This window comes from Lissotriton helveticus, chromosome 5_1 (genome assembly GCF_964261635.1).
Source record: "Lissotriton helveticus chromosome 5_1, aLisHel1.1, whole genome shotgun sequence".
Lineage (NCBI taxonomy): Eukaryota > Metazoa > Chordata > Amphibia > Caudata > Salamandridae > Lissotriton > Lissotriton helveticus.
Window position 1 is genome coordinate 750,797,487 of NC_136065.1, and position 21,775 is coordinate 750,819,261.

At 48.7% G+C, this 21,775-nt stretch overlaps 1 protein-coding gene across 4 annotated transcripts in view; it reads right to left on the bottom strand.

Moving 5' to 3' along the window:
* GBF1 (golgi brefeldin A resistant guanine nucleotide exchange factor 1) overlaps positions 1–21,775 on the bottom strand; it is a 2,365,494-nt gene that overhangs the window by 1,967,922 nt on the left and 375,797 nt on the right. For all 4 annotated transcript variants that reach the window (XM_078643218.1, XM_078643217.1, XM_078643220.1 and 1 more), the window contains exons 6-7: positions 19,492–19,600; positions 19,097–19,157 (exon numbers count right to left, since the gene is read on the bottom strand). In XM_078643218.1, the coding sequence (XP_078499344.1) occupies positions 19,097–19,157; positions 19,492–19,600 (170 nt within the window). The remainder of the gene's footprint in view (positions 1–19,096; positions 19,158–19,491; positions 19,601–21,775) is intronic.

Here is a 21,775-nt window from a genome sequence, read left to right on the forward strand (position 1 = left end):
CATATTAACCTTAGCAGCATGAAATACAGTGTAAGGGTCTTGGCAACACAACGCCTGAATTTCACTCACCCTGCGGGACGATGTAATGGCCACGAGGAACGCCGCCTTCCATGACAGGTGCTGCAGCGAAGCCTTATGAATAGGTTCAAAAGGTTCCTTCATCAATCTGGACAGCACCACATTCAATTCCCATGAAGGCGAAGGATGCCGGACAGGAGGAAACACTTTCTTCAAGCCTTCCAAAAAATCTTTGATCACAGGGATTTGGAAGAAGGAGGTCTGTGAAGGGTATTTCCTGTAGGCAGTAAGCGCGGCGAGATGAACCTTAATCGAATGACAGTTAAGGCCAGCCTGCGCCAAATGTAAAATGTATGGAAGGATGACATCTTCCTTATATGTCGTGGGATCATAGTTCTTGGACTTGCACCAGATGCAAAATCTCTTCCACTTGTACGCATAAGATGTCCTAGTGGAAGGTCTCTTGGCTTCCTTCAGTATGTCCATACAATCTGCAGGGAGATTCAAAAGGCCATATTGCACTATCTCAGGAGCCATGCCGAAAAACTCAAAGACGAGAGGTTGGGGTGCACCATCTGCCCCCCGAACTTCGTGAGAAGGTCCTGCCGGCACGGCAGCCGAATGTGAGGAAGGAGAGGCCGGTGAAGCAGGTCCGTGAACCACCACTGCCTGGGCCATTCCGGGGCGATCAAGATCATCCGCGCCCTGGACTGGGCTAGTTTGACGAGCACCGCCAGAATCAGGGGAATGGGTGGAAAAGCGTACAGAAAGCTGTTCGACCAGTCGATCCATAGGGCATTCCCCAGCGTTCCCTGCTGGAAGTACCTGGATGCGAAGTTTCGGCATTTGCTGCTTTCGGCAGTGGCGAACAGATCCACGTCTGGAGTGCCCCACCTGTCGAAGACTTCTCCGAGTACTTCGTCGTTTATGACACATTCGTGGTTTTCCTGGATCAGCCTGCTCAGTGCGACCGCCTGAACATTCTGCACACCTGGCAGATGAGTAGCCGTTATCGTCAGTCCTTTGGCAAGAAGCCAGTGCCAGATCGCCTGCGCCTCCTGCGACAGGGTGCGCGATCTCGAGCCCCCTGCTTGTTAAGGTAATACATCGTGGTTGTATTGTCCGTCTGTACAAGCAGAGAGTTGGTCTGGAAGGACAGATAAAAGGCCTTCAGTGCCAAGTGAACCGCTCTGAGTTCCAGGAAATTGATATGATACGTGGACTCCGTCGGGGACCACGTCCCTTGTATCTGTAACTCTCCAGAATGCGCTCCCCAGCCGTGGAGAGAGGCATCCGTCACGATGGTCTGAGTGGGAATGTCCTTGTGGAAGAGAACCCCCTTGAGGAGATTCTCCGCCGAACACCACCATTTCAGAGACTGTAGAGCATGCAGAGACAGTCTTATCTTGTCGTCCCAGTTTCCTCTCCTCTGGTCCCATTGATCCTCCAGACACTCCTGCAGCGGTCTCATGTGTAGCCGCGCGTGTGGCGTGAGGAAGATACAGGAGGCCATCGACCCCAGTAGAGAAGACACCGTCCTCGCTGTCGTATATGGAGCGGTCATAAGATCCTGAGCCTTCCGAAGGAGTGATAAACGTCTTTCCTCCGAAGGAGACACGCTTGCAGACAGCGTAATGATGGATGCTTCCAAGTACTGCAGGCATTGGACCGGAGTCGGGACAGACTTGGACATGTTGATGTGCAACCCCAGCTTGTTCAAGAGAACGGACGTCTTCTGGAAGTGCGCTTGTGCTTCCGCGAAGGAGGATGCCTTGATCAACCAATCGTCCAGGTGCGGGTAGACAAACACCTTGTTCTTTCTCAGGTGTGCCGCTACCACTGCCATGCATTAAAAGGTCCTGGGCGCTTACTTCAGCCCGAACGGCAACATTGTGTATTGATAGTGATTGGCGCCGACTTGGAATCGCAGGAACTTCCGGTGTTTCTGTGCGATGGGCACGTGGAAGTAAGCATCTTGCAGGTCTATCGCGCACAGTCTCCCCTTTGCAGTTGAGGGTAAATCTGGTGTAAGGACAGCATGCAAAACTTTTCTCTGCGAATCCACTTGTTTGCTTGTCTCAAATCCAGAATAGGCCTGAATTCGTTCTTGTCCTTTTTGCGGACTAGAAAGAACCGTGAGTACAGACCTCTTCCCCTTTAGAACAGAGGGACGTCTTCTATCGCCCTTTTCCTTAACAGGGTATCGGCCTCCGCCTGGAGCTCGAGCAGGTGAAACTGCGAGCAAAACGGTGGAATTGCTGGAGGCGGGCTGATGAACCGAAGACTGTATCCATTGCAAACAATATTCAGCACCCACTTGTCCCGAGTAATTTTTCTCCACTCTGCCAGAAAATATTGAACGCTTCCCAACACCGGAGCGGGTAACGGATGACGGGGAAGTAATCGCTCAGGGCCTAGACCCGGCCGGGCCTTTGGTCGCGGCGGCAGACTGCTGTCCACCCCTGCCTCTCTGACGTTTCTGGAAGGGCTTCATCTGGAACTGATGCTGCTGTTGCTGCTGTCCAGACTGTTGACCTCGCCCTCTGCCCTGCGCCCCGTACCGTCTCTGGAACGGGCGTTAGTTCTTCTTCTGGTCCTTGGGCTTCACCAAGCCCACAGCCGTGAGAGTCTCGGCCTCCGCCTTCATGCGGGCCAACTCATCGTCGGCGTGTTTCCCGAATAGGGTCTCGCCCGAGAAGGGCAGGTTGGCAACCCTCTGCTGGGCCTCAGGCTTCAGTGACGTCAATCTGAGCCTAGCGTGGCGCCTCTGATTAACTCCATGGCAGTACCCGATGGCTGCCAGGAGGGACGAGTCTGCAGCTGCGCTGATCAGCTGGTTGGAAACCAGCAATCCCTCATTCAGGATCTCCATGAAATCCTCCTTCTTTTCCCATGGGAGGAGGTCGGCAAACTGCTGGAGGGACTCCCACAGTGCCCGATCATAGCACCCCAACAGTGCCGATGCACTGGCAGCCTTCATAGAGGTAGCGGCCGTCCCGCACACCTTCCTGCCTGCTGAATCCAACCAGCGACTCTCCTTGTTCAGAGGCACATTGGAGGACGGGGTGGTGGCGTGTTGCTTCCTCGCCGCAGTCACAATCACAGAATCTGGGGTTGGATCCAATCGGAAGAAAGCCGAGTCCGCCTCAGGAGCTTTGTACTTCTTAAGTAGTCTGGAGGGGGCTGCTTTCGTAACCGCCGGAGTGAGGAAGAGTTCCATGGCGGACTCCACTAAGCCAGGCACCAAGGGCAACAGAGCCCTCGAAAGGTGTTTCTTGTGGAGAGTTTCAAAGATTACGGAGGTCGTCGAATGGGCACAGTCAGTTGGATGCCCAGCTTGGCCGCACCCCTCAGCAAGACTTCCTGAAAGGAGACCACGTCGTCCACAGGGGATACCCTCGTCCGAGGGGATTCTGATAGTGTTGGGGAATAATCCCTTGCGCTGGACGAATCAGTGCTGTACTTAGACCGACCCTTCTTACGGTGTCGTCTTGATCTCGTCGAGGAGCGCTGGCGACTCCTTGATCTTCCTCTCCGTCCGGAGCGAGATCTGGGCCTTCTATTCTTTGGATGGTCCGCGGGTGCTTGCGGCGGAACCTGCGGGGGTGGCCTGACCGGGGACCTCGGCCGAGGTGCCCCCTTAGGCGGCGTAGGGAAGTGCGTCAAGGAGACCGACCTCTGAGGCCGTGGCGGTGCGTGCGGAGGCACAGGATGAGGTGGTGGCGGAGGAGTGCACGGAGGCGGCTCCTTCGGCAGTGGAGGAGGAGGAGTAGGTGACTTCGGCTTGGAAGGAGAGTACACCACAGAGTACACCGAGTCCGGTGACTCCCTCATCTTCTTCCTCGGTGTAGGCGATCGAGAGGCAGCGCCCCCTGTCGGTGACCGACGTCGCCGTCTTGCCCCTGAGGATCTGGAAGGGCTTCTGGCTCCAGAACGCCTCCTGGAGGATGATCTCTTCTTCTTAGGCACAGTGCGCCTCTTCGGCGTCGAAGAACACCTCCTCGACGCAGAGGAAGGCCGTCTCGGCGTCGACGACCCATGCCTCGACGGCGGGCTTCGCCGAATTCGACACTGAAGATCTGCGCCTTGACGTCGAACGCCTCCTTCTCAACGCTGATCGTCGAGTCGACGCGAGGGCGAAGGGCGGTGTCGCCTCGACGGCGAGCGCCGACGCAGTCTCGAATCCTCACGACGACGACGCCAATGATGACGTCGACGATGTCTTCGGCGGCGACCTCGACGGCGGTCTCTTCAATCCCCTCGACGCCGAACATCGACGCCGCCTCGAACCAGAGCCCTGGGGAGACGGGGAGCAGACCGCCGTCATGCCTCTCGACGCCGTCGTCGATGGTATCGACGTCGACGGAGAACGGCGATGCTTTCTGGCCTTCTTGACGCTGGGGAGCCCCCCAGAGGCCTCAGCATGGGCAGAGGAAGCAGATCCAGCCTGCCTAGACCCACCTTGACTCTGCAGCCTTCCTTTTTCCAGTCCTTGGAGCCTGATCTTCCTTCTTTTTGCAGAGTTTTATATAGCGCGAACTAGACCCGAACCGAATCAGGTATCAGAGCGCTTTACATAGCACCAGTTACGTTACATGAGGACGGACACACATTCATTTTAGGCACGGGGAGATTAAGTGATTTGCCCAGAATCACAGGAGGTTTTGGTTCGTTACCGAGACTCGAACCCAGATCCCAAGGTCCGAGGTCGAGCGCCCTAGCCGTTAGGCCAACTCCTCTCCCAGACTCCCGTCTCTCAGGGTCCTGGAGGAGAAGGTCTGGAAAACCTCACACTTCTCAGGGAGATGAGTAGAAGGGAGGCACAGGATACACACAGAGTGTGGGTACGACTTGGCCTTCTTCCTCGAGCACTCCGGGCATTTATCAAATAATGCAGGCATTTTTGATAAAAGAACTGCTCAGAACACTAGAAGAGGAAGAGGGCACCAAAACACGTCGAGTGTAAACACTCATACACTATAAAAGTGCAAAACATTCTATATTAAACCCAAAAAAGGGAGAGCTCAATGCTCTAGGGTGCTGCTAGCAGGAGCCGGAAAAAAGAACTGAAAGTAAATGGGACCTGCAGGGCATTCTGGGATACTGAGAAAGTTTTCTTAAAGGCACGGTATCCCTTTTTGAGCCACATAATAGCAGCCTATGGGGCTTGTCTGACCTCCCCTTCCTCTCTATCATTCCTGAGGTTTTACTGGTAAAAGGGGAAGTTTTTCTCTGTGAAGAAAACTTGGCAAGCTGTGCTGGTTGTGGTTTTTGGTGGAATGTGGAATGTCTAGCTGAAGTACTGGACAGTGTATACTGTGGATATAGGCTGCATTATATGTCTTTAAATTCTCTCTTAAGTGTCTTTGCAGGACTGCATTTTTAGACAGCTTAAGAGATTATTTTTGATTGCTCCGGGGTCCACGCTCATGAGCAGGACTATTCACTAGATGGATTAGTTACTTACCTGTAATCCTAGTTCTCTTCCAGGGGTATCCTCATCAAAGTCATAAGCATTAGAATATTCCCGCCCATGCGCGGGACCCCGGAAACAATATATTATATGTGCCCCACATATATATAGACATATATATATAAATATATATATATATATATATATATATATATATATATATATATATATAAAAATAAGCAATTGCAGCCAAATAAAACAATAGAGCTGGAATATGCAGTGAAGAATTTCCACAATACAGTGTATTTTGCATTAGAAACATGAGAAACAACACCAATGCTTGTTTAGAAACTGTTTTAATGCTTAGAAAACAGTAGAAATTCTCATAACACACTGTAAGCATATACAGCTCCCAGGCTGCATTGCAAAATCCCAGTCTAAAAAGACTGAAAAGCTAACCTGTAGCTGAATGTACTAAAACTGACGCTGTGCCTTTAAGGCACCTCAGCCCCTAGCTTCCCATCATGCCTCAGGGGTTACAGTTAGGTCAGTTGTTCTTTTCGGAGACTGAAAACCAAACCATGGTAATAACAGGTTAAAAACCATCTCCTATGTAATAAACAAAGTCCTTTGCCCGGGGAGGCGGGAGGGTTGCTTATGACTTTGATGAGGATACCCCTGGAAGAGAACTAGGATTACAGGTAAGTAACTAATCCTTCTCTTCCAGGGGATCCTCATCAATAGTCATAAGCATTAGAATAGAGTAGCGAGCCTCACCTCATCCCTGCGGGCAAAGGAATCAACAGATAATCATATCCGTAGGCCCAAAAATAGGCCTTATTTTACCCAAATAGGTTTCTCAAGGAGGCTTGCCCTACTTGAGAATCCGCTCTGGAATCAGACTCTAGGCAATAATGCCTTGTAAAGGTATGGACTGATTTCCATGTCGCAGCCTTGCATATTTCTGACATAGGAATGTCATGCAAAAAAGCTATTGTGGCTGCTTTCCCTCTAGTGGAATGAGCTTTGGGTGATTGCAACAAAGGTTTGCCAGCCAGCTGGTATGCTAGTTTGATACAAGAGACAATCCATCTGGAGATGGATCTTTTGGCTGCTGCAAACCCGGTCCTCATAGCACCATAATTGACAAAGAGTTGGTCTGTCTTTCTGGTGTCCTTAGTTTTTTCTAGGTAAAACTTTAGCACCCGTTTAAGATCTAACGAGTGCAACGACCTCTCAGCTGGGGTCGATGGGTTAGGAAAGAACGAAGGAAGGGTAATCGTTTGATTTATATGAAAATCCGATACCACCTTTGTAAGAAAAGATGGGTGAGCCCTCATTACTACTCTGTTGTGGTGAAACACAGTGTAAGGTTCCTTGGTGCAGAGTGCCTGTATCTCGCTAACCCTGCGCGCAGAGGTTATTGCCACCAAGAAGGCCGCCTTCCAAGTGAGATGCTGCAAGGAGGCCTTGTGTATAGGCTCAAACGGTGTAGACATCAGCCTGGAGAGAACCAGGTTCAACTCCCAGGGAGGAGAAGGATTTCTCACAGGGGGATAGACCTTCTTTAATCCCTGAAGGAAATCTTTCACCACTGGGACTTGAAAAAACGATGTTTGTGCAGGTGATTTTCTGTACGCTACTATGGCGGATAGATGAACCCTAATAGAAGCGTATTTCAACCCTGATGTCGCTAAGTATAGGAGGTATGGAAGAACTACCTCTTCTTGTCCTTTGGTGGGATCAAAGCCATGGTCCTTACACCAAATGAAAAAACGTTTCCACTTGAACGCATAAGACGCCCTTGTGGAAGGTCTCTTTGCCTCTCTTAAAATATTCATACATTCCGGAGGCAGATTTAAGTGTCCATATTGCAAGACCTCAGGAGCCATGCAGTCAGGTTCAGCGACGGGAGGTTGGGATGCAGGATCCTCCCGTTCATCTTGCTCAGCAGGTCTGGCCTGCACGGAAGACGTCTGTGTGGACACAGCGACAGATGTAACAGGTCTGGATACCACCATTGTCGCGGCCAATCCGGAGCAATTAGGATCATGTCCATGCTCGATCTGATGAGCTTGGCCACCACCTTCGGAATCAGTGCCAGAGGGGGAAAAGCATAAGCGAACATTCCTGTCCACTCCAGCAGGAGAGCGTTCCCTTGCGTCCCTGGCCGGTGGAACCTGGACGCGAAGGCGTGGCATTTGGCGTTTTCGTCGTCCGCAAATAAGTCTATGTCTGGACGACCCCAGCAACGGAAGAGTTCTTCGACTACTTCGTCGTGTAGCACCCAGTCTGGTTGATCTTCGAAGTGCCTGCTGAGTGCGTCCGCTTTTGTGTTTAGCTCGCCTGGAAGGTGCACTGCCACCACCGACAGTCCCCGAGCCAGAAGCCAGTGCCAGATTGTCTGGGCCTCCAGAGACAGAGGGCGAGATCGAGTTCCTCCCTGCTTGTTCAGATAGAACATAGTTGTAGTGTTGTCCGTCTGAACCAGGATTTTGTCCGTTGATATTGCTGGAAAGAACGCTTTGAGCGCCAGATGAACTGCTCGAAGCTCCAGCATGTTGATGTGGTATGTCTGAAGGTTGGTCGACCAGCGACCCTGAATCTGAAGATGACCCATGTGAGCACCCCAGCCTTCTAGAGATGCGTCCGTTACCACAGACAGCGAAGGAAGAGGTTGCTGAAAAGGGACTCCCTGCAGGACATTCCGAGGGCGAGTCCACCACTTTATTGAGGTCAGTGCTGATTGAGACAGGATGATTCGGTCCTCCCAATCTCCCGTCGCTTGGTCCCACTGATCCTCCACAGACTCTTGTAGAGGCCGCATCCTCAACCTGGCGTTCGGTATTAGGAAGATGCAGGACGCCATGGAGCCCAAAAGAGACGCTACTTCTCGCACCTTTGGACGAGGAAACTGAAGTAACTTTTTGCATTTTTGTCCCATGGAAGACAGTCTCTCCTGCGAAGGAAACGCTCTTCCTAACTTTGTGTCTAGAACTGCACCCAGATAGTGGATAGTTTGCGTGGGCTGCAGGACTGATTTTTCTGTGTTCACGTGGAGGCCGAGCCTGTGTAGTTGTTGGAGACACAGGTGACAGTCTTTGGTGGCTTGACGAGGGGACGGACTCTTCAGGAGCCAGTCGTCTAGATATGGGTACACAAAGAGACCTTTTTTGTGTAGACACGCCGCTACCACTGCCATGCACTTGGTGAAGACCCTTGGTGCGGATTTGAGTCCGAAAGGAAGCACTTTGAACTGGTAATGCTTGGACCCTACCAGGAACCTCAAGTACTTTCGATGACCTGGTGTAATAGGAATGTGGAAGTACGCGTCTTGTAAATCCACCGAACACATCCAATCTCCGATCTGTAGATGAGGACATATTTGGTGGAGTGCCAACATGCGAAACTTCTCTTTGACCACCACTTTGTTGAGGAGTCGAAGATCCAAAATTGGTCTGAATTTGCCTTCTTGGTCTTTTTTGGGGACAAGGAAATATCTTGAGTACACTCCTTTCCCCCTTTGGGATAGGGGTACCTCTTCGATTGCGTTTTTCTTTAAGAGGGCGCTCACTTCCTTTTTGAGGAGCTCTAGTTGGTACGAGCGACACTTTTTTGGAGGAGCCGGTTGTGGTTTCTTCCTGAAACGTAGCGCATATCCATTGCGCAGTATATTCAGCACCCACCGATCTTTCGTGATGCTGACCCACTCTGCCAGATGTTGTGCAGCACTTCCTCCCACTGGAGTGGGTAACGGCGTCAGAGGAAGCCACTGCTCAGGCCTTGCCTCCTCTAGGTGTGGTAGAGGACTGATGATGTCCGCCTCTACCTCTGCTTGACCTTCCTCCTCTGTATTGTGGCTTTCCTTGCGGCTTGTTTTGAGACCATTGAGGGGTTTGAACCCTCTGTTGGCTTCCCCGGTTCTTGTTGGTCTTGAAGCGTCGTTTGAACGGTGCTTTCTGTTTTTCCAGACCTACTGCCTTTACTGTGTCTAACTCAGTCTTCATACGGGCCATTTCCTGATCGGCATGCTCCCCGAAGAGTGAAGATACGGAAAAAGGCAGATTGAGGATGCGCTGCTGGGCATCTGGTTTGAGCCCAGTTAAACGCAGCCAAGAGGATCTCCTCGCACATATCCCATGTGAGTAGTTATGTCCAGCTAGAAGGGCGTTATCTGCTGATGAACTAATCATTTGGTTTGCCACCAAACAGCCCTCCGTCACGGTCTCCTCAAAGTCCTTCTGGTCCTCCTTGGGCAATTTCCCTTTGAATCGCTCCATGGAGTCCCATAGGGCTCTATCGTACCTTCCCAGAAGGGCTGATGCACTAGAGACTTTCAGGGATGAAGCTGCTGTGCTGCATACCTTGCGTCCCCAAGAATCTTGCGTCTTGCTGTCTTTGTCAGGAGGAAGTGATGAAGAAGGAGCGACTGTGTGATTCTTCCTAGCTGAGGCTACAATAACTGAGTCCGCCGCAGGCTCACCTTTAACAAAGATAGGATCTGAGTCAGCCGGCCTATATTTTTTCTGGATACGTGCCGGTACTGCCCTGATCGTTGCTGGCGTGAGGAAAACCTCTTTGATTGGGTCCATTATTCCTGGAACTAATGGGAGCAACGGCCGTGTATATGATTTGTGATGAAGAGTCTCAAAAATCACAGTAGTGGACACCTCTGGAGTGGTCATTTCTATATTCAGCTTGTGAGCACCCCTTTGCAAAACGTCCAGATACGTGTTGACGTCGTCAAGAGGGGAAGCTCTTGAACGAGGGCTGTCTGCCAGCGTCGGAGAGTAGTCCCCTTTAGAAGATCTAGGCGAAGATGGAGGGGAGGATGATGGAGTTCTTCTTCTCCTGTGGTGAAAATGCTCCTTCCTCACCGGTGATCTCCTAGGTCGTTCCTCCCTTCGAGGGGAACGTGATACCCTCTGATGTACTGGAGATCTCGATCTCTCAGTCCGTACCTCCTTTCTCGGTGTTCGAGATTTGGGTTGCTCCCTCCTTGGCGATCGGGAGACCCTAGGGGCATGCGACCTGTCCGCTCTTCTCTCTCGTGAGCGTGATCGGTGAATGGCAGGACTCTGTCCATCTGCCTCTTCTGCTTGCTGAAGAGGAGACCCGTGGACTGGACTCAAGTACCTTTGAAGTCTCTCTGGTGCCTTAGAATCCTTCCAATTACTCAAAGGAGCATACCATCTTGGCGAGAGTCTTATATGTGAAGTGTAACCCCGCTGGGGATTCTTCTGAACCGGACTCCTACTCCTAGAAGATGACCCCGTTGAACCCGAGGCACTTGAGGAGGAATGGAGTGAAGCAGATTGTGTCACTAGGACTGTCGAAGGCACCGAAGGAGATCTCCGTCTCATTGGAGGACGTCTCAAAAGCCTTTCCCTCGACGTCGAACGCCTCTGCGGCGTCGACGGGGTGATTGAATGCTTTGACGATGATCTGCGGTCCCTCGACGTCGATCGGCGATGATGCACCGACGGCGGAGTCTTCTCCCTCGACGCCGAACGGCGTTGTCCTGCCGTCGACGGAGGTCTCGACGTCGAACGGCATAGCCCTGCCGTCGACGGAGCTCTCGACGTCGGCCGACGTTGATCTGTCGGCGACGGAGATGTCATCGACCTGGCATGTGGCGACGGCGGAGGATCGGACATCCTCGACGACGAGCGCCGACGTGCCTTCGATGATCCCTTCCTCGACGACGATCGTCCGAGGGGGCTCTTGCTCCTCGACGCCGAGCGCCTCCGTGGAGACGTCGGCGGAGGTGTCACACTCTTCGAAGCCTGTCGACGTCGAGACGACGGCGAGTGTGATCTGTCTCTCGACGCCGACCGTCGCCTGGTTGACGGCGGCGGAGTTGACTTATGTCTTGACGTCGAACCTCTCGTCGACGGCGATCTCGTGGCTTCTCTCGACGCCGATCGTCGCCTAGTTGAAGACGGCGGAGCTTTCTTCGACGACGGCGAACCTTTTTTCAACGACGATTTCCTCATCGACGCCGATCTCGACGTCGACGGAGCTTTTTCTCTCGAACTGTCCATCAGATGTCGTTTTTTCAGCGCCGAGCCCGGTGCTGAGGTTGATGGACGCTCTGACTTGCCTTTGGAGGGAGTTCTGGGTCTCTTTGAACTCTTCCTCTCTGCAGATCTTCCTCTCATGGATCTCTGGGCCAGACCATAGAGCCTGTTCCTCTCTCTGTCTTTAAGAGTTCTGTCAGACAGATTTTTACAATGAGAACAGTCTTTAGGATCATGATCCTCTGGCAAGCATAAAATACAGACCTCATGAGAGTCCGTTTTTGCCTTCTTGTGGCCACAAGAAGGGCAATCATCAAATAATGAGGGCATCCTGAAAGGAAAACCTCACAAAAAATTGACTGCTAAGCAGTTATTTACTTGACTCTGCTGTGAAAAGTCAAAGTAAATCAAAAAATTGTTCTTTTGAAGATTTTCTGACTGAAAAAGGCAGAAAAATGTGGAGCTGAGTATCCAGGGTCCTTCCTGAAGGAGCCGGAAAGAACAACTGACCTAACTGTAACCCCTGAGGCATGATGGGAAGCTAGGGGCTGAGGTGCCTTAAAGGCACAGCGTCAGTTTTAGTACATTCAGCTACAGGTTAGCTTTTCAGTCTTTTTAGACTGGGATTTTGCAATGCAGCCTGGGAGCTGTATATGCTTACAGTGTGTTATGAGAATTTCTACTGTTTTCTAAGCATTAAAACAGTTTCTAAACAAGCATTGGTGTTGTTTCATGTTTCTAATGCAAAATACACTGTATTGTGGAAATTCTTCACTGCATATTCCAGCTCTATTGTTTTATTTGGCTGCAATTGCTTATTTATATATATATATATATATATATATATATATATATATATATATATATATATATATATATGTCTATATATATGTGGGGCACATATAATATATTGTTTCCGGGGTCCCGCGCATGGGCGGGAATATTCTAATGCTTATGACTATTGATGAGGATCCCCTGGAAGAGAATATGACTATACACAGAGATCCCCTACTACAGAATGGCACTTGTAATCCATCTTGCAATCCCTTGTTTTGACAGCGGGAGACCCTTGCTTGGACCCCCAAAGGCAACAAACAATTGGGAGGATTTCCGAAATCCCTTGGTATGATCCAAATAGAATTTTAAACATCGTTGAACATCCAGAGAATGTAGCGACTTCTCCGCTGGAGTAGCTGGGTGAGGAAAGAACGCCTTCAGAATAACCGGCTCGTTGAAGTGGAGGTACCTTGGGTATGAACCATGGGTTAGTTCTCAAAATAACGGTGTTTCTTTTAAATTGCAGAAAAGGTTCTTGGATTGTGAGAGCCTGCAATTCTCCAATACGTCTTGCCGATGTGAGGGCAAGGAGGAGAGCCAATTTCCATGAAAGGAACTTCATGTTTGAACAGTGAATTGGTTCAAATGGGCTTTTCATGAGTTGAGTGAGGACTAGATTTAGGTGCCAGGTAGGAGGCGGAGGGAGGCCTAACTGGTGGATAGACCCGGAACAAGCCTTTTAAAAATTGTTTCACAATTCTTGGTAGACCACAACGAAGGACCTGACTCAGACCGTCTGTATCTTGAAATGGCTGCCAAATGAACCTTTATAGAAGAATGGGCCAGCCCCGACTTAGCCAGGGACAAGAGATAAGGTAGACGCTGATGAGGCTTTGAAGTAAAGGGGTCAACTTTCTGTCTCCTGCACCAAATACAAAATCTCTTCCATTGTAAGCGGTAAGTCCTGTTTGTGGTAGGAGCTCTCGCCTGGGAGAGGACTTCCTTAATTTCGTTTGAGATGGGGAGATTCATAAATTCTCGCTGCTCAGGAGCCATGCTGTCAGGTGCAACGACTGTGGATCTAGATGCCAAACCTGTCCTTCGGACATTGTGAGGAGATCTGGAATAGCCCTCAAGGGAAGAGGAGGAGCTAGCGATGGCAGATGGAGCTCCGTGTACCAGAACTGTCTCGGCCAAGCAGTGGCTATTAGGATCATCCTGCATGGTTCCACTTTGATCTTCTTGATCAATCTCGGGATCAGTGGAATGGGGGGAAAGGCGTAGACAAATGTCCTCGACCAGGCTATCGAAAGCGCGTTTCCCAATGATCCTTGTTGGTGATGTCTGCTTGCATAAGACCGGCATTTCTTGTTGGTCTGTGTGGCAAAGAGATCTATTGTTGGTCTTCCCCACGGATAAAACACCTCTTCCAGAACCCACTGGTTCAGCTCCCACTCGTGACTGACCGTGGATAACCTGCTCAATCTGTCGGCATTTTCGTTTAGAACTCCTGGCAAGTGTTCTGCCTGCAGCGACATTCCATGAAGGATCGCCCATTCCCAGATCTCCTGAGCTTCCTGCGACAATGGGAGAGACCTGGTTCCTCCCTCCTTGTTCACATAATGCATGACCGTGGTGTTGTCCGTCCTGATGAGCACTTGTGAATCTTTTAGGCCAGGGAGAAAGGCTTGCAGAGCCAGTTTTATTGCCCTTAGCTCCAAGAGATTGATGTGGAGCCGACGATCGTGAGGAGGCCAATGGCCACTGACATGCAGGTGTTGCATCACTGCTCCCCAGCCCTCCAAGGACGCATCCGTTGTCACCACCGGAGGAGACGGATCGCTTACGAAGGATAGACCTTGGGAAAGGTTTCTCTGTTCTGTCCACCACCGGGCCGCTCTTTTCATTGACAGGGTGATGTTTACTTTGTCGTCGAATGACCCGTGAACTTGTGTCCACTGGATGTCCAGTTGTTCTTGAAGAGGACGCATTTGCAGTCTGCAGTGAGGTATCAGTGGTATACATCATGACTTTACCCCCAGCAGAGACTTGTAGCGGCGTACTGAAAGACACCTTCTTCTTTGTATGTCCAGAGACATGGACTGCAGTTTCTCTCATCTTTCTAGAGTTGGAAAAGCCTTTGAGAGTTTTGAGTTCAGGATTGCTCCCAGGAAACGTGCTTCCCTGGATGGGATCAGAGACGATTTGTCCTTGTTTAACGTGAGACCCAGATTTTGAAACAGGTTTGTACAAGCCTGAACCACGTCCTGTGCAGCTCCCCTGGACGGGGCCTTCAGCAACCAGTCGTCCAGGTAAGGAAAGACTTGAAAATGATTCCTTCGCAGGAAAGCCGCTACTGGCGCCAGCACCTTTGTGAAAATCCTCGGGGCTGAGCGAAGACCAAAGGGTAAAACCCTGAATTGAAAATGGCTCTTGGCTACTGTAAAGCGTAGGAACCTTCTGTGCGCTGGGTGAATTGGTACATGAACGTACGCATCTTCGAGATCGAGCGTGGCCATGAAATCCCCCGGATTGATGAGCCGCAGGATGTCTTGAAGAGAGACCATCCGGAAAGACAGGGAGATGAGATAGGTGTTGAGCTCCCTGAGATCTAAAATGGGACGCCATTTTTCTAGCGTCTTCCTTACCAGGAAGAACCTGGAATAGAATCCTTGTCCTTTTTGGTTGGCAGGAACTGGCTCTATTGCCCCTTTCAGGAGCATCTGATGTGCTTCGAGCCGCAGAAGACGCAGGTGTTTCGATGGAATGGCGGCAGGGGCTTTGGATGGCGGGATTTGAGTGAATTCAAAGGTATGGCCCTTTCGAATGATGTTGAGCACCCAACGGTACAATGTTATCCTGGACCAATTGTGAAGGTATTGGGATACCCTGCCTCCAACTGATGACTTCCTGGAGGAGGGCACAGTAGGAAGAGCCAGGAGGCCGCTATTGACGTTTGGAGGAATCACGTCCCCGTTGAGCCTGTTTCCCCTTGTTGTAAGGCCTGGAGTAATTGGAGGATTGGCCCTGCCTTTGTTGATAAGGCTGGCGGTATTGCTGGGATCCTGAGCCGTAGGATGAATATCGCTGTTGCTGATAGGATCCTCTGTAGTTCGTACCTCTGCCTCTGGATCCTTTAAAAGGAGTTTTGCGGTACTGAAGCGTAACGAAAGATCTGGCGGTCTCCGTGTCTTTTTTGATGTCTTGGAGAATGTCGTCAATTATCTTTCCGAATAGGGCTTCCCCATCAAAAGTAAGATCTAGGATCTTATTTTGTATCTCAGGTCGAAACAAGGTGGCCTTCAGCCACCCCTGGCGACGGAGGACTGCAGCCCCAGCTAACGAGCGAAACGCCATCGTAGCAATGTCCATGGCGCAGTCAATGATCTCCATTGAGGTCGCCTCCCCCTCTTGTAAGATCTTTTTTGCCTTTGATTTCGATTCTGGAGGAAGCTGATCCAGGAAAGGAGCGACATCACACCAAAGCTGGCGGTCGTATCTGCCCAATATTGCCAGGGCATTGGCAGCTCGCACCAGAAGGAGATGGAGGGTCCGGAATGATGTATTCATCCCATTCAGTAGCTTGATCACCATCGTCTGAATTATGATCCTCATCCGAGGAATAATCATGGGTGTTTACTGGCCTGGAAGGCTCTTCTGGGATTTGTGTCTGTGATGGAGGAGACACCTGAGTTGGTACCTCAGGAACAGCTGTTGAGGTAGACAGGAACGGCCTGTACAATTGGAGCCTGAGCAGGCTTTGCTGCTCTAGATTTGTAATCCTGTAGCATCAGGTGTAGGTCTTGCAAGAAAGAAGACGGAACTGAAACCATGCCCTGATCCAAAGATTAATGTGGTTGGGCAGAATGATGATGATGATGATGATCACCCTCTTGGTCATACCCTCCTTCTGAATCCGTCTCCTGGCACTTTACCAGAAGTTGAGAGGGACTGTCACATAGTCATATGAGTCCTGATACTCCTCCTCTGACTCCTCCTCACTCAACAGTAGTACTGGCGGCAAGGTTACCCTCCTTGGAGAAGTCATGTCTGACGTAATTCTGGTCATTGAGATAGTGATTCTCTTTTCCGATGCCAAAATCGTCGACGATGGAACTGAAAATGCCGCTGTCGTCGGCTTCGTCGACGGAATATGCTTCGTCGACACTGAAACACTCGCGACAAGATAGGCGTCGTCGTCGCTGCCGTCGACGACTAGACTGGCGACTTCCCCGCCGTGGACGTTGTCAATGTTGTCGTCGTCAAGGCTCTCATCGACGACACTGTCGTCGTCACCACCGTCGACGAACTTCTCGTTGACGACTCCTTCGTCGACGTTGTCGTCGTCGACGTTGTCGTCATCTGCATCCTCATCAACGACTCCGTCGACGATCTTGTAGCCGTCGTCGACGATCCTGTCGTCGTCGGTTGTCCCGTCAACGGAACCAGTGTCAGCTTAGGCTTCTTTTTCCTCGTCGACGGAGCCTTCGTCGACGACGACTTGGAACTCCTGTCAGACTTTGCCGAAGCTGGGGAAGAGGGTTATCTGAAGGCTGGATCAGTCTTCAAACCCTTTGAAGGCGTAGATGGTCCCACCCTCCCCTTTTCACCACGGTGAGGAGATTCGCCTGGACCATGGCTCTCAGACTCTCTGGGGGTCTTTTTTGAGGCCTTAGAAGGATGCTCCACAGAAGGAGAAGGGGAACCCCTACCCCTTTTGACTGACCTTCTTGACGAAGACTTAGACACAGAGTCCTCACTTTCACTGGAGACAGTATCCTTCCTGGACTCCAATTTCTGGAGCCATGTCAGAAGCCTACCCTCACGGTCCCAGAGGGTCTTGGTTGAGAAGGTGCGACAGATCTTACAGTCTGCAGCCTTGTGGTCAGGATAGAGTCAATAGATGCAGTCTTTATGCTTATCCTCAATGAACAGCCTTTTCTTGCCACAGGTGGAACATGGCTTGAAAAGGGTCTTCTTCTTCTCCTTGTCAGACAGCCTGGAAGGAACAGCTAACAATCTGAAGAAAAAACCTTTAAGAAACTTCCTGAAGAGTAGAAGTTGAGCAGAGCTCAAAGGAGACTCCCTAGCACAACGTGCGGTAGAAAATCTGAGGCTCTGAGGTTCCTTTAGGAGGGTTCTATGGGGTGAGGCTCTTCTGATTGTCTGATGCGTAAGTTTGGTCTCTTTTACAAAAAGAGGTGGATATGCAACAAAAGGGAATGAGGCCTAGGCCTTTTTTCTTTCTCTTTTGTACCTACTGCTATGTTATTTTTGTTACCGAGACTCCCATTCCGACGACGGGGAATGATACAGAAGCATGGGAATCTATGAACGTTCCAATACTGGGGCAATAAGGTTTATTCATGCCGCCCAGTCCTCTAGGTCTGCCAGCAGGTTTGAAGAGTATATGTTAGCCTTCACATCAATGAACGCGATCAATCTGTAATTTGAAGGATCGGAACGACTGCACGATTTATATATTGGGCTTAAAATACTTCCCCTACAGAAGTCAGGGATCGTGTTAGAGGCTAGGATGTCCGAAAAAAGAGGAGTTAGGTTATCCGCCCAAAATGGTGGATTGTGCAGAAACAAGGCACAGTCAGATCTTAGATTTTTTATTGTTTTTAAGACTTGTTCTTTGAGGATCTGCGGCAGAAGGGGAGTCGTTATTTACTTGATCTCTGGCAATAGCTACGTTATTTAGTTGGAAGCCACAATCGAAGATGCCTGGAGGTGGAGTTTCATTATATAGTAATTCAATGTGGGCTCTCCATGTTTCCTCCATGATGTCCGAGTTGTGGTGTCGGTTCCTGCCGTTGGTTAACTGGTTGATAATTTCCCAGAAGAGCTTGGAGTCTCTTTGTTTACAAGAGTAATGGAGTTTTGCCCAAATATGTTCATGGAATGCTTTCTTAGCTGCCTTAATGCCTCTCTTAAAGTCTTTTTTGGCTTTGGAGATTAGAAGCAGTTGGTCTTGGATGGAGGATAAGCCCCGAGTTCTTAGTTGTTGTAAATATTTATTCAATTGTTGTTTTTGAAATATGAGCCTTTTGGTGAACCATGCTGCCCCAATGGTTTTCCTGCTTTTCTGCCAGTTGTTTGCTTAGAACACTTTTGATTTAGCTCTCTAGTAAATGACTCCCAGGCTCGGATGCTAGATGGTTCGGTTTTGGATTTCTCCAAGATGCTAATACATTAATCCATAAAATTGCTTATGTTGTCCTTTTTCCAGGTGAGGCGTTTAAGGTTATGGCAATGGAGTGGTTGACATTTTTAGGAATTCAGGCTTCACAAGTCCATTTCTTTTATTAGTTTTGAGTTCTCTTTTGTAAATATATTTTCTTCTTTGCACTGTGCTCCTGTCGCTAATAATATTTAAAAAAAATCATCATCTGCGTGACAACCTCTTGTAGTAAAGTGATAAGTCATCTGTGCACTATGAAATAAGTGGTATGTTATAACAATATAAGAAACGTTGCACATATTCTATTTTTATCACCTGTCGGAAGCAGTGCCATATTTACACCTTGTATAAAAAAAGCGAAAACAGTGGCATTTATGATGGACAATCAAGATATTCACTAGTGATTATTCCCTCTATTTGGGTGGGTATGGCATACATTCGGAACTATTGGTGGCTTTGAGGACTCACCATCCCGTTAAAAGAATACTGCCGTACTTAGCACAAAGAAGTATTTTTCATAGATGTCAGTGCATATAGCAACACCAACTTGATAACAATAACCTTAATTTGCAATTAACACTAGTCAAAGAAACTTTGCTTGTGGACTCAGTAGAAGAGCAGAATATGAAAGTCCTAACAGGCAGTGTAAGCAAGACTGGGGCACTCACATGAAATATTTACCTTGAGAAGAGCAGTTGCACCATGTCAACAAGTGTGTGCTCAGCAGATTTTCTCAATAACTCTGCAAAGACAAAACAAATAAGATAGGTGTCATTATGATGTGTGGTATCAAGCGGCTCCTCTCAAACTGTTCAATACAAGTCTCATTTATAAAAGATTATGGCAAAAAGATTAAAACAAACAGCAGTTCTCCATCCCTTAGTGGATGGACGGCAAAGAGGCACCAGGTGCTTGTAAGGGGTTAATGTAGAAAAAACCAAAATAGGTGAAAACTGTGGAGGCACAGAACACCAGTAAAAAAGGAATGAATAGAGAATTTGCTGCTGTTCTATATTTTTACATGGTACAAGGTTAGGCTGTAGAGGAAGGTTGCTTCAACAAGGAAGCCAACTTACCGCTGAGTCTCATTTCAAAACATATTCGAAAACAGGACTGCATGATCTCACACACAGACTCGTTCGTAAGATGTGCGCCTACTGGAGTGAGTAGAAGAGTCCGCAGCACCTGGATAGAACCAAATTAAGAGGTGAAGATATACACAAAATACAAATGCACTTTAGAATAAATGAGGAAACTGAAATGTCAAAAAAAATAAAAGTATGATTGCAGAGAGAAACTGGGTATGTCTAGGAAGCTGGTAGACACCTTGTCATCATGTAGCTGCTAACCGTCTTCTAGAAACAGTGTCCAAGTGATAGTTATGAACCTGAGAGTCTAATTAGATTAATTAAAAAACAAAGCCAGAATGCAAAACGATGGAGTGAGGAGCCCAGCATAGGTAAATCATTAAGTGTATAAAAGTCGGGTTATGCAGTAGACCAAAACAAAAAGAGAACTAGTCAAAAGTTAAGAGGAAAAAAAATGGAAAAGGTAAAAAATGGAAATGGGGAAAATAAGAATTGGACATAGAACTGGATGTGAACGACTGTGGTGAATAACAAGCTGATCCTAAAACCGAATTTTAACATTTCACTCTGCAGAATAGACATTTATTCCTCTGTCAAATTCGCCTTTGCTCGAGTACCTGTCACTTTTCAAAGTTCTGGATCAATTCTCTACACAGATTGTTAAAGTTGTGTGCATCAGTGTCTTAAGTACATTTACGTCTGTTGACAAAAGAGTTCTTGCGGAGTTTACAGTTCATGTCAGCAGTAAGGGCACTTGGGAACGGATGCTATAGATGTGGAAAGATATGCGTCACACTGGTAAACACTGAAACCCTCGAGTGAAGGCTATAAACAATGCAATATATAACTCTTGTTCAGTGTTTTGGACATAGAAAATTGGCATCACAAGAGTATTTAGTATCAATCACAGAAAATTCTCACAATAGGCCTTTGACCTTAAAATATCTCTCCAGGTTGTAACTGGCGAAATCTGTCCAGGGTAAAGAGCAGGAGTAAACATATATGGCACATCTAGGAATTGTGATTCTTAGGTAAGATCTTACTAGCTCGCACAAGGATCGGAATTTAACCTAGTCATAAGCAGGGTCATAGTATCTCCTCTGTATTTTTAAACTAAATGTATCAAACAGGGCTAACACAGCAGGCCATACTTTCTATCCCCTTTGCACAGAAACATAGGCAAAACAAGTAGTTCAGAATAAAAGAATAAATTACCTACCATCTGTAAGGCTCTTTCTGGTGGTTACTCCATCTAACAGCAGATTCCTCACCTTTAGAATCTTCCCGGGCGCCGGACACAATCACAGGATTTTTAAAGCAATGCTCCCTATGCATCAGTAGGTAAGGCCATAAGGCTCAGCAGTGATTTCATACTGCCATAGGAAGTGACGCAGCAGAGCCCCACCTTAAACAATAGAAAGTGATGGGAGGATAACTACAATTTGTCTATCCACTAAAAGTTGCGTGGGGTAACTTTCCAACTAATTGTTTTTTTGCTCACCATGCCACCTCAGACGGGACTCGGCCACATGAAAATAAGTTTTGATCCTGCTCCACTAGGAACAGTTCATACCGAACTGCTAGGTCATGTTCTCCTACACTAGAAATCAGGCAACCCAAAACTGGTTTCGGTTGGATTGGGCTTATCGGTTAGGTGTAGCATGGTTCCCGTGGCACAGTGAGCACAGGACTGACATCTGGACAGATCCTTCCCACTTAGGATGGTACATCAAAAATAAACAAGCATTTCCAATTCAATAGGTCTCATATTTACACGAGTTTGAGCTATTTACATTGCAAATAACAATGCGTTTTATTTATGTTTCAAAAGCCAAAACCTACTTCGTAATTGTGCCTGTGATACACTGCTGTACTGTACGTATTCTATGTCAAGATTGTAATTCATGATCATTGTAGGATGGTGGACACCTGACTATGGTTACCCCAGATTTTTTGCCTTGTGTTTAGCTGGTTTTTTACTTAGTTGGCCTAGGACCCTGCTATTCAGAGCCCCAGGCTATCTGCTCTCTCTTTAAAATGGACTCCAAGTACCCTAGGTGCATAACTAAATTGGATTGGGTCACCTTATCAGCCCCTGTACAGTGCACTATAGGTGCCCAGGGCATAGGTGCATCCAAGGCCTACCAGGGGCTGCAGCATATCTTTTGCCACTCCTGGCTGCCCATCCAAATTGACACAACTGGCTGATCACTCAGCTGGGGCAAGGTCGTGTAATCACCCCTTGCTTAGATGTAGTATACCTATGTCTAAA